The sequence below is a fragment of the Nanorana parkeri genome, unplaced genomic scaffold (assembly GCF_000935625.1).
Source record: "Nanorana parkeri isolate BGI_ZX_2015 unplaced genomic scaffold, ASM93562v1 scaffold1010, whole genome shotgun sequence".
Lineage (NCBI taxonomy): Eukaryota > Metazoa > Chordata > Amphibia > Anura > Dicroglossidae > Nanorana > Nanorana parkeri.
The window spans coordinates 569,158-588,064 of record NW_017307278.1 but is presented as its reverse complement, the minus strand read 5'-3'; the positions used below and the strand labels follow the sequence as shown (position 1 = coordinate 588,064).

General features: G+C 37.7%; 1 protein-coding gene across 1 annotated transcript in view; it reads left to right on the top strand.

The window, feature by feature from the left end:
* The window catches only part of LOC108795815 (cilia- and flagella-associated protein 47-like), a 111,760-nt gene that overhangs the window by 51,515 nt on the left and 41,338 nt on the right, over nt 1-18,907 (top strand). Inside the window, exons 10-12 of the mRNA XM_018567121.1 lie at nt 7,820-7,995; nt 13,718-13,825; nt 14,558-14,669. Coding sequence (XP_018422623.1) covers nt 7,820-7,995; nt 13,718-13,825; nt 14,558-14,669 — 396 coding nt within the window. The remainder of the gene's footprint in view (nt 1-7,819; nt 7,996-13,717; nt 13,826-14,557; nt 14,670-18,907) is intronic.

Sequence of the window (18,907 nt, the reverse complement as noted above, 5' to 3'; positions counted from 1 at the left end):
GGCGGGTGCACGCGTCCATAGACTTACCTTGCGTCTCTGCTCGTCTCCCGGCTGAGAATCGGAACTGCGCATGCGCCCGCCCCAAGATCCTTTGCGGCCGTACGAGCAGTTCCTGATTCTCGGCGCGGGAGCGAGCAGCGATAACGAGGTAAGTTTAACACCAGTTCAAGCGTTTTTTTTTTGTTTTTTTTTAAACTTCTTGCCTATATCTACTGCTTGCTAGCAGTAGATATAGGCAAGAAAAATGGAGGGTTTAGAACCCCTTTAAATCCAAAAAACAAAAATCGCTGAGTGGTAGCTTACACTCCTTCACGTGTTTTAATTTGTAATACCAGGGTGACAACACTTTGTCTATGCAGGAGCAGCGTTGTCACCCTAGGATGTCTGCTAATGTGGATTACAGTCCTATGTGCTGACAAACAGCAATATTTTTTCACTTTTGCTGTCTAAAGTATCTTCCATTTTAAAATACTCTTGACCTCTTTCTGTTGTCAGCTGCAGTTTCCATTGCTTAAGTATGTTGACATATTGGTATCTTCATAATCTCAACTATGCAATTCTTTATAATAGGCAGCCTAGGCAGACTAAACATCACTGGTATCACTGGTATCGCTATGCAAATAGTGACTGTAAAAAGTCAGCTACATCATGATTTCCATCTTTAAATATGAGCCCTGATATATGCAGAAAGCAAGGACGCTTGACTGTCCAAAAAGGTTAGAGAGTGGTGATTGACATCTTGACTTTACCTTCTGTATGCTGTATAAGAAGCAAGATGGTAGCACCCAGAGGGGGGAATAACTGGGCCTTGGGGGACTTTCTTATTAAGTGAGATTGTACTTCTTTTGGAAGCCCTACCCAACAGTAGACACTACAGTATGCCTGCCATTTATGTGCATTGTGCAGAAGAGAGTCTTCTATGTTTTATTGCTGTGTCCCTGTTTTAGAGATTTGTCCACACATCCTGTCCAGATGATACTCTTTTTGTGTGAGGGTATAACAAGTTGTCACAAGGCAAGGTAGGACTGGAAACTTTGGGCCTAGGAGCAAACACATCCAAGTGGCCCTTTCATTGTAGGTTCTAGTTCACATATTCCAGCATCAGCTTCAGCATCAGTGTCGGCATCCTTTGCAGCTATTGGCACAGGACATCTTGAAGCAGCAGAGAAAGATGATAAATGGTGAGGCATGTCTACTTAGCACCACTAGCTCGACATATCTTACTAGGACTGGACCATTTTCAGTGCTGTAGCCAACCATTTTTAGAATGACTCTTTGGGCATATGAAGGAAAGATTTTATGTCAATTAAGGGTGATTCTGCCTCTGCAATTGTGTGCGACTGCAAGGGAAGAATTGCAGCGGGAAACAGCGCGATTCACTCGGCAGGACTGGGGTGCCCTTAATAAAGAATGGCACCACCAGCGTGATTAGCAGTGGTGTGCAACTCTGTGACTACACAGCAATCTGTGCAGTTTTGTGCACGATTGCCACGCGGTCATGGATGGCACAAGTGTGAACCTGGCCTCAAGCAATCCCAGTATTTGTAGTAAAAGATTTGTCCTATTGGTGTTGCAAATGAACACTCAACGAAATTGAGAGTTTTCATTTCCCTAAAATTTGGTTAAAATTAAGGTGGTCTTTAAGAGTTCAATAGACTGTAAGGGACTCCTGAGGGTTACAAAAGCTCATTTCAGCTACCTTAGACATGTTCCTGTGCCAAAAATGGCCCCTCATTAGCCTCATTATAAGAAAAAAACGAAAGCAAAAAAAATAATTTCAAGCAACAGTACACAAACAGGATCACATCAATGTTTTTACCTAATATTCACATAACTTTCACCCAGGAGTCACCATTTTTCAGTTAAATCCAATTGGAAAATGTGTGAATCTATGGTGAAAACATTTATAAATAGCCCTGATAGACCCCTAAATGCAATAAATCAACTACCCAAAATACACCTCCCCCACCAAAAACTAAACCGTGGTATGCAGTATGCGAGCATACGGTACTTTTTACCAGCACAGCGTGCTACACTGCATTTTACAATAGTGTGCCATTAATGTCAGTTGTCATATTTCAATTAAGTTCTAATGAAAAAGAGAAAAAAGTAAACAGTGCAATATGCCGGTATCAGTGCATCAGCACTGTGCCTGTTAATGCTCACCAGCCACTGGGCGTTTGGCCATAAGCAAGGATTGTTGTTTTTCTGAAATGACAGTAGGATTCGGTTAAGCAGACGATTTAGATATAAAAGTGCTTTTTTTGATTTGTATAATGAAGTCACATACTGTATATGATCTCAGAAGTCATACCATGCTAAAACACAATAACACATTATACGCCTTTTAAACTAAAGCAGTTCAAAGAGAAAGGTGAAAGTGCAGAAACCCAGGGAGACTGCATTTAAGTTTGACAGTCTAAACACAGATAAAGGCATATTCATATCCTTTTTTTCATGGCTTTTTGTATTGTTTAGCTAGTCCATAGATGTATTGAGTATAGCTAAAGAATATGTGTGTGTCACCAAATAATTAAATGTAGTGAGGATTTCAAATCATAGGAATGAACAACTGTACATCAACAACTCAATACCTTGCCCCCTGGTTCCAGAATTCTGATGATTGCTGCATTTATAAATCATGTTGAGCTATGCAGAGGCTCTCACTTGCTTAGAGTTTTCTTTCTATTCATGAACACTCTGTGACAGGATTGTCATTTCATAACCAGTCCCGAATGAGTCAGTGCACAAGCATAAAGCTGGCATGCCAATCTAGAACTAATGATCTGGTTTTTCGAACTTGACAGTTAACAGGCTCACTGCTGATACAGACAACACAAATCCATCAACATTTCAGCTTGCCTTACATGACTAGTTTTCATATATAACCATTTGTCACTTGCCAACATACAAAGTTCACAATGTAAGGTTCTGTGTTTTTATGATTACAGCTCATTGTGACTTTGAGACCTGTCTGCATAGATTGTTTTATTTGTATTAGTTTAATCATTTGATTTATAGATTTTGCTTAATTAAAAAAAAATCCAATAATTTCCATTGCTATTGGCTCAAAGTGACACTAAACTCTGTAATTAAACCTTAAACATGCATAAATACCCTAACTATTAATAAAATGTAGCTTATTTGTGCATCAGTAAGTATACTTTCTGTACATCCTCAAATCATCTCTGAATTGGTGCAGACACTGTCATTCCTTCTGGAGGGTGGCTACTTTATCTCCAATGTCCCTGTGTGTGTTGTGAAGTAGTCACCGCTCCAAGCTCGCTCCCGTGATGGACTACAATCTCAATACAAATGAGTAAACTAAGCGTGAGATTGTAGTCCATAATGGGGCAAGCTTGGAGCATATTATAATACTCTTTCTTTATGACATGCTACCTTACATGCTACCTAACATACTTAGGTATGCTACCTTACATACAAGTGACAGATTTAATTTAGCCATTGTCCAATATATTTAATCTAATAAATTCATAAAGAAGGCTAAATTCAAATAAATGTTCAAAAAGAAGTCCTGCTAACTGTTGAGTCTGAAAAGTGTACTGAGCCAAACAAAGACTTTCTTCAGCAGGCTGTCCAGTGGGAGAGTGATGGCAGCGTGGGCTGGAAGGGACTTGAAATCCACCACTCATGTTAACTTAGGCTTATTCCTATATTTTACTAGATATAAATTCTGATATTAAAAATGTATTTTTTCTTTAAGTAATAGTGTAAAATAATGTTCAGCTTCACCCATGTATACCACTGGAGCCAATAAGCATGAAACGTCTGCCACTCAAGCTAGGTTCCAGCTGGGCACAGCTCTTTGAAGTTAAATGTTTTTTGATAAGATAATTCTGCTATCGTACTGCATGGTAAGGCATTTTACTAATGAGTTTAACATGCTAGAATTTTTAGGTGGCCATCAACAAAGTTGCAGGACCTATTGCTTTTGCTAAGGTTATTATTATTATTATCATTTCTATTACTATTTTAATTATTATTTTCATTATTCTACGGCTTTTTTCAAATGGCTGTAATAAAAACTCATGAAACTTTGCACACTGCTCTGCAGAACTTATTGCAATATAAAGATCATAGGTCACATGATGTGGCAGTCATCTTGGTTTTTGCGACGATTTTTGTGAAATATTCACAAACCTGCTTCTCCAGAACTACTAAAGCTACAGATGTACAAGTTGCTTTGTGAAGTTATGCTGTACACTAGAGTCACATGCGTTCATTATAAGTCTATTGGCTACATGGTTTGGCAGCCATATTGGATTGCACAATATTCTGCAAACATCTTCATCTCTGAAACCCTTTATCAGAATAATTCAAAACTTTGCACATATGTCCAGGCCAACCTATTCTACCACAGTTGTAAAAACAGGTCCAATCCCAAAGTTAATATGGCTACTGCAAGGCAATTGTATTTAGATAGTGTTATCACTATTATGGTCTTTTCTTCAAAAGCCTGTAATAAGTGCACTGTTATTTAAAAACCCATGCAACTTGGCCCAATGGTAGAGTTCTATGCTATGCCTAATCTTTTGCATCATAAAGGTCATAGGTCACATTTCCTGGCAGCCATCTTGTTTTAGGTGACAATATTCAGCTCCATATTCAAACATCCGCTTCTCAGAAGCTATTAAAGCTACAGATGTACAGATTGCTGTTTAAAGTTATGCTGTGATCTGCACTCAGAACTAATCATTACAATTGACCACATAGCTCTGCGGCCATATTGAATTGTGTAAAATTCTACAAATATTCCTATTATTTTGATGCTCCTTTTTTCAAATACTAATTATAACCACACTGTTATTTTAAAAACTCATGACATTTGGCACAATGGTAGAGAACTGTGCTGTTTTTAATCTTTGGGAACATAAAGGTCATAGGTTGCATGATTTGGCAGACATCTTGGTTTTAGCAAACATATTTTGGACAATATTCAAGCATCTGTTTTTTCATAACTGCTAAAGCTACAGATATATAAATTGCTATTTGAGGATATGCTGTGTTCTACAGTCCTATATGTTCATTACGAGTCATTTGACCACATGATTTGGCAGTCATAATGGATTGCACAATATTTTATAATCATCTTTTTCTTTGAAACTGTTTGTCGGAACAATGCAAAATTTGGCACATATGTCCATGACCACCTCCTCTACCACGGAGTATCAAAGCAAGTCAATGCCAACATCAAAAGGGCCACCGCAAGCCAATCACTTTTAACATTGCAGCAAATTGCATAAATGTGCATTTATATCACTATTGAAGTATGTTAAACATGTTAAAAATATGATAACTCAAAATCATAACTGCAAATACAATATGGGTTCCAAATGTCACCAAGGTCAACAGCCATTTTGAATTTGAAAAAAATTATAATTCATGAAATCATGTCCAGTTGTAGAGGTCTGTAGAGAGATACTGACTCAGGCTTGTGTTTTACAAGTCAATCTACCACATAGTTTGGCAGCCATATTGGATTACACAATATTCTACAAATATTGTTATCTTTTAAACCGTATGTCATGATAATGCAAAATTTGGCACACATCTCCATGGCCACCTCCCCTAATAAAGGGTGGTCAGAGGAAGTGAATATCAACGTCAATATGGCCAAAACAAGCCAATCACATTTAACATTGCCGCAAATTGCACAAATGTGTATTTATATCACTACTGAACTATCTTAAAACTTGATACACATAGTTACTCAGCAGCATACGTGCAATTTTAATATAGATGTGAAAGGTCAGCTGCCAATTTTAAATTTGGAAAAATATTACAAATACAATTCAACATTACAATTTTTTGTTCCCACAATTCATGAAAACGTATGCAGTTGTACAGGTCTGTTGTAAATACATAACTTGCTATTTATCTCTCTAACTACAATATCTTCTCATGAGCTATAACAAGGCTCATGAGCTATAACCAGGCCACCTTTATTGCTGATTGCAGCTATATTTGTATATGTTTCTTTGTTCATAATGTAATGTGATAACTGTAAAAATAAGCATCAGTTTCTAGCCTGTGTTTTCTAAAACACTGGTTTATAGTGACAAGAAAAAAAACATCCCCAGAAATGTGTCACATAATCTTCTAATAGAATGCTAGGTTAAAGAGAAATTTTTTTAGATGCTTCTTAGAGGGAAGAGTAATAGCCCTTGCCCTTCACCTGCAAAAGCTGCCATGAGAATGAGATTCTGTAATATATTTCTCTTAAATATAGTATTTTTAAACTGGGGTAAAGGGGGCTACTTGACAAGCAGGTTCTAAACCTTACCTACATTATTTTAAAATATTGTATTTCTGTATATTTTCACTTTGAAGGGTTTTTATGTACCAGTAAACACCATCACTAGGACAGGATGTGAGGCAAATACTCCCAGCAGGGACTCAACAAAAAATTATTAACAGAGATTCCAACCCTCTCCATCTCTATCAAAACTAAAGAAAAAAGTTTTGGGTGCAGCTCTACTTTAAATTTAACTCCTTAATCTTAACCCCTTGACCCTAACCTAACCCTATATCTAAGCCTTAACACTTAATTAAGCCCTTCCAATCCACATCTACCTTCTCAGTACAGAAACTATTAGAACATCTGTGCTGAAACTCCTGATTCCTAAATCCCCTCAAACATTAATCAAATATGGCTGTCATGTGAATAACTTTGTTTAATTGTGTTATATATACTGTATGTTACATTTCACTGCCATTAATAAAGTAGAAGGAAAGGCAAAACACCAACACATTTTTAAAATACTGCCTCCCAAATGTATTAAATTCATACATTGTCTACTAATTTGTAAAGTAAATACCTGTTTTTTTAAGTTTTTCTATGCGGTCACATGATTGCATAGCTTTGGGGCACGTGTTTGTCTGTGGACAAGGCTGATAAATCCCATAAAGCATGACGTCATCCCGCCAGCATCTATAGTGCTAAGGCGTTGTCAGCCATAGGAGAGTTCATGCCTCCAAGCCACACAGATAGAAATGCTCTGTGGTGCTTTGCAGTCATGTGACTGCATCAAAAACCTGCCTAAAAATGTATTTACTTCACAATTTAGTAGAAAATGTATGCATATGCTTTCAATATATCAATACATAGTAATGGGGAGACAACATTTTATATGATGTGTTAGTATTTCAACGTTCCTTCTACTTGAAATTCACATTTGTCCCCATTCATGTTCCAGTAAACTTCTTTGAGTCTGACTTATAAAAACTGGGGCAAAGAAAACCGAAGCTTTTGCCCATAGAAACCAATTTGCTTAATAGTTTCAATTTATCACAACAGGCTTGCAAATATATTAATTGTAGATAGAAGCTCTGTTTTTCCTTTGGTCCTACTTTTGTAAATCAGGCTCAGTGTATCTTAATGTAGTTCCAGCTGCTACTCAGAGGAAGAGCAGCTGTTTGCAGACTGAGCTGTCAGTTATCACAATCCATATACAGAAATTATGTTTCAGCCTGCACTGTATAAAATGGCCGAAACATTCTACAGGAATGTGAATAACCCACCAGAAGTGAAGTGAGCCGAACGCTGTTCGGCTTTTCACTTCAGGCTTGTACAGCTGATTTCAGCTTTGCCAGTCATAAAATGACATACCTTCAGTGATGTCCTTGGACATGACCGGAGAACATAAATATGAAGATGCGTTAACTGTTACAAACATTATAAGATCTGTCATTTTAAGAAAAACTATGTTCTAAAGATGTTAATTTAAATTCCACATATCCTGCTTCAAGTACAGATGACTATTTTTAGTTCTGACATTCTTCATTTTTTTTCCCACAGAAAACAGTTGGAATAAACATTCCTATTACTAACCCGACAAAGGATGTCCTGCATTTTCATGTTTTGGTGGCTGGTGATGGAGTTACTGGTGATGACAAATTTACTCTACAACCCAGAGAAACATTTCCTTATGTAGCCAAATATTCTCCAACCAGAACAGGAATTTCCAATGGCAGGTAAGTCATACAGCGAAAATGGAATAGATACCAGCATTATAGAGATTATAAAATAGATGTGAAATCCACTCCATTATTGGAAATAGTAAACCCTCACACAGTTCTGCTGAACATTTCAGAAACAAAGCATAAGCAAAGGAATAAAGGTGTAATTTAGCTAAATGCATGTAGCAGAATTCTTTGTATCATCATAGCTGTCTTCTCATTTAAGACTGCATGCATAGGACCTGATTTACTAAAGTGTAATGTAAGGTGACATGAACTTGTCTTGGGATTTATTTATTAGTATGTAAAGTATGGAGAAATTAACCGATGTGTGAAGAAGAAACTCTGTTGTTTTCACATTAACCTGTATACTTCTTCTCACTTCACACAAGCGAATCGGGCCAAGGTACAGTGCTATAGTTGGTGTTGTATGTCCTGTAGTTTAAAGCAAATCTGTGTTTTTCTCCATGCAAGGCACAGCAAAAGCTTTGCTTTTGTCCCCCCTTGCATAATTTTACCTTACTATTGGTTGCCTGGTTGTAGCAACAGGGGAAGTGAAGGAAAAATAAAAATATTTACAAGTGCAAGAAACGGAGCCCAGTGTAACACTAACAGGGTTATTCATGTAGCTGCCGAAGGCAGCCAAGTGAATAACCCACCCAAAGTGAAGTGAGCCGAGCGCTGTTAGGCTATTCACTTCAGGCTTGTACAGCTGATTTCAGCCGTACATTGGCTAGCTCCGGTCAGCCGAGCATACTCTACATGTTCGGCTGAGCTGAAGTGCAGAAGGACTTCATCTCAGCTGATCCAACATCTGGATCAAGCTCCGGCAAGCTACTCGCTGCCGTTCGCCCCTATTCTCATAGGGGCTGAACGGCAGTGAGTGAATAGCCGAATGCCGCGAAAATAGCGACATTCGGCTCAGCTATTCTACTCGGTACCTCCGCGGTACCGAGTAGAATAGAAAATCAGTGAAAAAAATGTTTAAAAATTAAAAATAAATGATAAATAAAAAAAAAGAAATAAAGATCTGTTTACATTTTTTTTACAAAATAATAAAAAAACTAAAGACAATTGAGTGCAGCTAGCAGTGACAACTAGCTCCTCCCAGCTGTTTCCTATTGGCTGGGACCTACTAAAGTCTTCTAGCAGGTCCCGGCCAATAAATAACAACTGGGCGGAGCCGGCCGTGACGCCAGGGCTGGCTCTGCCCAGTTGCCATTGTTTAATGACAGTTCAGCGCCCCATAGTAACCTGGGGACGCTGATCTGTCATTGCAACTGAGCGCAGCCAGCCATGAGATCACGGCTGGCCCCACCCAGCTGTCAGTTGCGAGGCTTTCGGCCGGCCAAAGGCCGGGTGTTCGACCAGCTTCAGTTCAGCCGAAGCAAATGCATTCGGCTCGCACAAGCCGCTCGGCCGCCTTTGGGAGCTGTATGGGCTATAGTAAATAGCCCGTACAGCAGCCCTTAGGTTCGACTGAACCGAAGGGCTTAGGTGGCCGAAGCTAGCTGAAGGTGACCGAAGCTACGGCTGATCCTTCGGCTAGCTTTGTGAATAACCCTCTTATTCAGTCTAGTCAGAGCTTGCACAGGGTTAAGACCTCCCTCTCTATCTCCATGTATTGGTGGTGGGCCAGTTACAAAGTACCAGTACTGTCCACATTACTCAGATGTACAAAGTGTTTTCTCCACTCCTGTAATGACAGAGGAGTAAAGAAAACATATGTATGTGTTCCTGGGGAGGAAGACTTTAAAGTTAACCTGTATGGACAAAGAACATGTATATTTTATGGGTTTTTTTTTCAAATGGTCAAAACAAGCAACAAAAGTACACACACACATGTGGACCAAAAGCATGTGCACATTCGATATTGCAAATGATGTGAGATGCCTGTTACCCTGATAGGGTAAAGCAATGCACCTGACCTCAGGTCAGGTGCAAGACTTTACCCAATCACAGCACAGTGCACTGTGAGAACTATGAACATAGTTCATAAAAAAATATACCGCAGTGGTTGACAGAAACCGGGATACAAGAAAGACTTAAAGTGACATTAAACCCTCAGATTTTTTAACATAAAACAATACTGTAATGTGTGCCTTACTGTAATCCATGGTTGATTCCCTTCTCTTTGCTGCTCTTCCTTTTAAATCCTCATGTCTTCTCATGCTGGGGGAGAACTTCCCTTTACAGCTGAGTGCCTCTTCCTGTAGTGCTGGCTCAGGTTGCAAACGTACGCACAGACACCATGTAGCCATTCCAGAGACAAGGCAGCCTGCTGCAAAACAGAAGTTCTCCCCAGCATGAGAACAGATACAGATTTAAAAGGAAGAGCAGCACAGAGAAGGGAAACAACCATGGATTACAGTAAGGCACACATTACAGTATTGTGTTATGTTAAAAAATCTGAGGGTTTAATGTCACTTTAAGCTACTTAATGCAAATAAAGCATTGGGACCAGATAACCTACACCCAAGATACTTAAGGAACTAAGCGAGGTTATAACAAGACCATTATTCCTCATTTTAGGGACTCTTTAATGACTGGTAGAGTCCCAAGTGACTGGCGGAGGGCTACGGTAGTTCCAATATTCAAAAAGGGGGCAAGATGCCAACCTGGGAACTATAGATCAGTTAGTCTTACATCGGTAGTTTGTAAACTGTTAGATGGAATGATTAAGGACTATTTGGTTGAATTTGATTTTTTCAAAAGTCTGGTGTATTTTTTAAAATTTGATCTAACCTTTTAGTGAAGGTGTAGGGGTATAAGTAACCCTTACTCATTCACAAGTGGGGGCGTACTGATGTGAAAAAGCCCTCCTGCCCGCACCCCTAAAACCAACGCCCCAGGGCTTGTGGGGAAGAGGTCCTTGTCCCAATCGGCCTGGGGACAAGGTGCTTTTCCAGGAACGACCATGGAAAATCACCCTCCCAGTGCTGAGGGCATGTGGCCTGATATCACAGGGGCCTAAAAATGTGGCACTCGCTCATCCTCCCCCCCCCTTTCCTGCCCTGCCAGGCCTGTGCTCAGATCAAGGGTCTTGTTTGGAATTTTACGGAGGACCCCAGGTTTTTTCCCCACATTTTGGGGGGTGGAGTTCCATCTTAAAATTCCTACCAGACCTTAAGGGCCTGGTATGACTTTGAGGGGGAACCCCGCACACTTTTTTTTTTTAAATGGGTTCCCTCTGAAAATTCCTACCAGACGGTATGGCTTTTGGGGGGAACCCCATGCATTTTTTCATTTTATTTAAATGGGGCCCCTCCTAACATTGGCAAACAATGCCAGACTACCAGGTCTGGCATTGTTTCATAGGGGGAACCACACACTTTTTTTCTTTTTAAAGGTCATATTTTTCTTTATAAATTTCACTTTTTGCTGCAGCAGGTTCTATACATTGTACATATGTGCCACTATACAGGCAGTTTAGGGGACCCCCCAAGCACGATATTTAAAATAATTTTTCATTTTTATTGTTTCACTTTAAGCACTGCTCCGTTAAAAACTGTATTTTTTTAAAGTGCTTTTTTGCATTGATACATGTCCACCAGGCCAGTACCTGAATCCCCATACCCTTTTTAGGGCCATTAACTTGCATATAAGCCTTCAAAATGGGGACATTTGATTTTCTGAGTTCCAGTACCATAGACTTTCATTGAGTTCAAAGTTTGAGTTCAAACTTTTTACATGTTCTAAAGTTCAAACTCAAACCAAACTCAGGTGTGTTCGGCCCATCACTAGTCCTGATATCATGTTTTAGGGTGACTTCTTCTGTGTATATCTCCACACTCACACAGACAAAGAATGGCAAGCCAGCCCCATGCTCTCTGCTTCCCTGCTCCTCCTTCCTCTGTTCTCCAGCCTAGTAGATTGAAAGCTGCATGACTGCATTGGTCCTTGTGATCTTGTACTGGACAGGGAGTTCAGGGAAGCTGAGCTGAGAGAGTTGGAACTGTTCTGAAAAATAATGACTAAGTGTTTGGGCAAAAATGTAAAGAAATACTTTGCTGGGCAATATTAATTTGTTTGATCTGGATACATTATTGAAAAATTTAAAGAGTTTAATATTACTTTAAAGGTAGATATCCATGCAAACCTAATTGATTTAATATGAATTTTACTGGCTTTCCCAGATTATATACATTATTTCTACATGTCACCATATGCCAGTGTATTCTAAATACGTAATTTAGCAAATAAAAGCATTTAAATAGTCACAATTACATGTACTTTGTGAATTTGGCAAGAATGCAATTTTTACACAGTGGCAGCTGACTAGTATTAATTGTCATATGCAAAAGCCATGTTGCCAAGTGTAGCATTATTAAGGTGATTTGTTTCATGTTCAGATAAAGTAATATAGATACATTACTACTGTATGTATAGTCAAGGAGGCTTATGCATCTGAGTTAAGGAGAATGATCATAGTGGTTACATTACCAATCTCTACATTTAATACAAAATTACAGCTAGGCAAGCATTTAAAAATGTAAAGAAAAAAGTCACATATAAAATTACTATAACGGAAAAATTACACTAATAACTCAGAACATGCTTTCACTAAACTATAGTTACATAGCTAGAATAAGGAAAGCCAGATGTCTATCAAATCAAATCCTAGTAGTGTTGGTCCCGTGAAAGACAAACAAAACCTCATGTGCAAATAAAAGCAATTAAGCTTTTCTGGAGGGCAAAAGGCAAATGAAAGACAATTTCCAGAAAAGTAGATAGGACAGTGAGAGGTAGGTGTAAAGTGTTAATTATACTTTCCTCTATGCTATCCTTTCTGAGTGATAGATCTTTAAAAACTGTGACAGCAAAGCAGTACTATTTGGTTCAGTGTTTATTATTTGTGTCCCTACTACTTTATTAATGGAGTTAGTTATCCATTCACAATGACTAATTAATCTATAAAATAGTAGAGAGCACATGGACTGGAAGCACTGAGTACAGAGATCCATAATGTGGAAAGAACAACATGCATTTAACACTTTACACTTATCTCTTGTTCTTTCTAGTTATATTTGCAGATGTCTCTTTTAGTTATTAGGATAGCAACATTCCCCTACTGTTTTTTTTTAACATTTTAGTTGGAACTACAAGTACTTAAATGGCATTTACAATAATAGAATAGCATGTTAACTATGGTTTAGCCAATCCATCTGCTTGAACCCCCTTAGTGAAATTTGATTGTAGGCCAATTCTGAAATATGTAATTTTCTAGGCCAGAGGTGTAAAAGTGGGCTGCGAAGATAGTAGAAAAAGTACTTACATTATTATAGGCATCCATGCATATATTACACATATACAATCTACTTGTATTGCTGTGCATTGGAAACTGATTTTTCATACACAGGTAAGTTATCACAGATGCTTTTTGTGTAGTGGGATAAGGTTTCTCAATCTTCCTGCTTTAAACATATTGGAATTCATAGGAAGATATTCATCATTTGTATGTTCTAAATCATGTGCTAAAGTATCCATTAAAGGAAAACTATTGGGATAGTAAAATGTACCTATAGCCCTATAGCTCGAGAACTGACAGCCACCCCCTGGCAGCGCCTTTAGATCAACGATGTTGGAAACATTTCTGAATTACTTATCCACTGTATGTTTTTTTTTCTGAACATATTGTATGTATGGCACTGACAGCCACCCCCTGGCAGCGCCTTTAGATCAACGATGTTGGATACATTTCTGAATTACTTATCCACTGTATGTTTTTTTTCTCTAGCGTGATTTTCCAGTGTGATATATTTGGAGAATTTTGGTATGAATTACAAATGTCATCTGAGAAGCCAACACCAATTAAAGTTCCTGAAGCAGTTTGTGAACTTGGAAAGTTAGTATTGTTTTTGCACATTCAGTTTAATACTGTTCAATAAATTTGACCCTGGTGAAGAAAAGTTTTTAGCCTTCAGCATTTTAACTTCTTTGTTGATGTGCTTAGTTGTAGGTGGTACATTTCTGTCTTGCCAGCCTTTGTTGTGTTATTGTTTTTAGCCTAAGTCCACATCTTCCTCTTACCAAAAAAAAACGACAGTATATTTAAAACAGAATGGCATTAAAAGCTGTTTATCGTAGACAAAATTTAAAACACAGTCAGTTTTCTTCTCTGCCCTCTGCATGTGCCTTTGTTATTTACCTAACCTTAAGCATCTTTGAAAGCTGCTTGTCGGAAAAATTGTTATGTTAAAACTCTGACTACTGAGACAAGGAAGAAAAGATGCTTTGTGCTTTTTAAAAAAAAAAAAACGAATTGTCTAGATATGAATGGCACTATTGCCTCTAATGTCGAAAACGTATTCTGATCTCCATGGGAAAGCACAGAAGTGCAAAGTACCAAACCTTATTACACCTTTGGGATACTTGGAGTATCAGCAAAAAACAGTACTGTAGGATTCTATGGTAAAAGATTGCATGTTACATTAACCTTTTCACTCTGGAAGTAATGTGTACGTCCTCCTGCTTTCTGACAATGCCGTTAAACCAGTTAGTCTATAGATTATCTCAATTTCACAAGATAAGGCCATTTATAATGGCCACATGTAACTCCTGTTTGATTTCTGAACAGGTGGACTCGTCTTATTGTTCCATTATGTAATCCTACGCACGAAACATTTGAGCTTCAAACTGTAAATAGTAATCCTGAACATTTCCTAGTAGAATTGGATCACAGTAAACCAGTAAGTTAAGCTTACCTTTGTTTTTGTTAGTGAATTCTAGTGAATGACAACTGGCTACAAACCTCCAATGTTATCCAAATGGCTAGACAATTTTTCATGATTGCAGTTTATTTCTTCTGAAACAGTTCCTTTAGTTGTACTGAATAATTATTTTTTTTAATAATATCTTCCTAACAGGTATTGATATTAGGTATATGAACAGAATATAAAAAAGAAATACAAAATCATAAGATTTGCAGGTCAAACCACACACTGTGCTCCATGTATCTCCTATATTTAGCAAAAAGTAAGACATACATATAAAATCATTCAAAAATCCTGCATGAGGGAATCATACATCACAGGGCCCAGTGGAATTATATTTCTCATAAAGGTAAAAAAAAAGTATGTAATCCAATCAGAAAATGGCGAGTAGTTAACCATAGATAGATTGTGGGAATGTCCAAAGCTTCTTTTAATCATATCAAGATGTTGTAGAATGGTTGGAGAACAACCACCAAGTCCTTTGAGAAAAAGTGAAGTGGCAGGACAAATGATTAAAGCATCACTTGTATATGTCCAAGTAGGTCAATAATCAGTCACCTCTGTTTTACTACATAGGGGTTAATTTACTTATGAGAAATAGGCTGTTTACTCTGCAAGGGAATTTTCCCCTTGTAAGCAAAGTTTCCCTTAACTAAGCGAATAAGGTGAACCTCTCATAATCCTGTCATGTGCAAACAAAACAATTTTTTTTATTTTCCTTGCACATGATTGGATATTCTTTGCAGAGTTAAAGTTCATCACATTCACCAAGCTAAGGGAAACATTCCCTGGAAAGTGCCAATTCCCTTGTAAAGAGAACAGCCTATCTGCATTTAGTAAATCAACCACAGGCTATTTCTGCTTTAGATTTGTGTGGTGCCCTCCTTGGACACGCATCCTACTATAATGATTTTCAGTGATAGTAGGGGACAGGATCTTGAATGTTTGGTCATTGTTGTTGATGTAGATTACCTCAATGGATGTCGTGATTGACATGGATGACTTCACTGAATACCATGATTAATTCTGCATTTACATGTGTTTGTGTTTAACAGTATGGATGGAATTTATAAAAACTGGAGCAGACAAAATCTGGAGCAGATTTGCACTGCAACCAATCAGCTTTCCCCCCCCCCTTCCCCTATGTGTTTCTGGGGTTTTTTTAAATTATTTTTTCTTTTTTATTATTTTAATTACCACATACCACCCACAGCTGCGGGTTTTATTAATTTGGTGACAATACATTTCCCAATTATAAGCTATGCTTAAACAATTATGTGCACTGTGTGGCATTTGGTGCATTTTTTTTCTGCCAAATACAGAGCACTTGAAGATTGCAGATGTTGGTTCTAGCTTTTCAGAACTGAATCTATTATATTCAGGATGAATTTAGCATTTTTCTTAACATGAACAGCAACCCTATTCACACTGTAAACAAACAGCAACACTCATCAGAACTCCAAGTTATGGGAGCTTTATTACGGTTTGCTTTCACTTTTTCCTTTTCATTTTGACAACCCACAGCAGAATTTTGCAAGAAAGAACTTCAGATCAACCTAAATCTACACATAAGAAAAACATTGGCTGTACAAAGTAATATAGTATATGTGTAGAAAAATATATTCTTTAGAAATGAAATTTACTTTTGTAAGAATAAAATGGATATACTTATACAAATCTTTTTTAAAAAGCCCTTAAACCTAGTTACTCATCTGCAGTGAAGCCTATATAGTCATATATTGGTTTTGCGCTATTTGCCTTTTTCAAAAGCTTTCTATTTAAATGTAGAAAATAAATGCGTGTTTTAAAGAAACCAGATGAACCATTCTCTTTTCATATTCTGTTTATGGTGCATTTGCATAATTTTATAGAAGAAATGTGAGTATCACCACCTATTAGACCCATTCATTATTGCCAGGTTGCAGAAAGTATTCATCCCATTCTACTAGACTTGTGGCTCGTTTGCTGGAATATTGCTATTCCAACTTTGCTTTATGTGCATAAGATTTATCATGTTTATTATCCTGCTGTACAGTTCTCAGAATATTGCTTTAGGTTCACTTTTTGTTTCACAAGTCATTAACATAGAAATGGATCTGAATTAATTATCATGACTTCTAACTTCTGCATATTGCAAGTGAACTGTCCGGAGAATTAAAAATATCCCCAGTGCTGTCTAGTGTGTCTGGTTCATTAACAGTGGTTTAAATGTCATCAGCAGTAGAATTGCATTACAATGGAAAGACCCTTTGAAAAGTCAGCCCTATTCATTTTCTTTTCTTCATAAGTTAGTTGTGGGCCAAAGCTGGGAATTATAGTTCCAGAACAATTAGCCGTTCTTTGCTTTGACTTACTAAAGCATAACTGTTCTCTTAATGCATTTAGATTGTTATATGTGCTGGGAATAAATGAGCTAAATTACTGCAGCCAATAACTTTCTCTAAAGACATTGTGAATTATGGATGATACTACCTTCTTCTGTTCTAAAGGCAGATCACCATTTTTACCGGGATTCTAGTACATGTTCTAGTAATAGCGTTTTCTTTCTTAAGTATTTAAAAGAAGCATTGTAAGAATTATATATATATATAAAAATTTTCAACAATGCCATCTGACATACTGTAGGATCCTATACAAACAGGTTTCAAAAGGGAGTACCGGTAATTACTGTTCTCAAGGATGAAATAGTGCATTAACTTGAATGGCTCATTACATTCAAGAAAAGTATTTGCCATGTGTTCCATTGCAGCAATATTAAAGTTACCTAAAGTGTTTCCTTTTTATTCCAATGCAGCCCTCAACTTTACCATTAAGAAAGCATTGGGTCAAGTTAATTCTCGGTAGATGGGCACTTGTATTCAGGGAAATGTTTTATAAGCTCTAGCATAACATTTAGACCTACAAGGCATACTGTGCCTGTGCACTTAATCTTGTGTTAGAACTCTGTGAGCTCTCTAATTTGCCACTTGGGTTGAAAGATCTAAGAATATTGTAAGTTGGTATGAACTCTTGTGAGCTGCTAGCCCTGCTGTATATAATCCAATACATATAGAATATTTTAATTTAGTACCCTAGGTCTAAAACGTCACCTGTAAGAAGCTATTGTTTGCTCAATAAACAACATCCCAGTTGAGCCGATGTAATTAAATTACATAGACAACTATGTTTTAATTCCCTATTTCTTGTTACTACTCTTTTTCAAAATAGACTCAGTTAAATCAGAAAATGCACCTATTTTTATGATACACAGACATCTGAATAACCAATAACATTTTTGTATAGAAAAATGAAGAAAGGAGAGGCACAGTATCCAATACAAAACTTTCCGGCTGTGTAGAACAAGAACAACAATACACCTGACACCCAAGACCAGATTATCTCTAGTCTGTTCACACAGGAATCCAGCCCTAGAGTCAGGCACACCCTTTCTTCCAATATACTGGAAGATTCTCACCACAGATGCCATCCTTAAGGGGTGGGAGGAGTCATGAAGCCCTTTTGATGCAGGGGACTTGGTCATTGAATAAAGCTCCTTTTTTTTTTAAATTGACAATTTTTATTGTGTATTTTGCATATATGAGTTACAAAACTTACAACGGTATGTGAGGCATCCAAGATATGAGGTATGTTATCAGTCATCACAACACGTATATAGTTACATTTTCAATAGTAAGCCTAAAAAACCTTTTTCATAGAGCAAATTTTTTCTTGTGCGTCTTGCTAGTTTCTTAATGTATCGTGATTGCTGCTCTTTATTGCTTGTAGTTTTCCGAATCTGTATAGCTTATCTTTTTTAAGATCTACATTCAACCAATACCGTTATATTTCGATACCTCAACGATTAATTTAACATCCTTAAAAACTCTATAGTTATAGATTAACAAGTAAAGAAAAGGAAAGAAAAGAAAAGAACTTGTGTACAAGGGCTTCGTCTCCGATGTTTACCACTTTCGGCCTTTATCAGTGTTCCTCCCATATCCCCTTGCCTTGTATCCTGTTCTCCAGGACCCTCACCCTACACGCTCCCCTTCTATCTGTTCTTCCCTTACCTCTCCATTCGAGCATACCTCAAAGCTATCCCACGGTCTCCACACCGCTTTGTGAGCTTCTACTGTGTTATTTAGGCGCGCTGTCAGATATTCCATAACTTGCACGTCCTTAATTCTGGTATAGAGATCTAGTTTCGATGGAGGAAGTTTACGTTTCCATTGCAG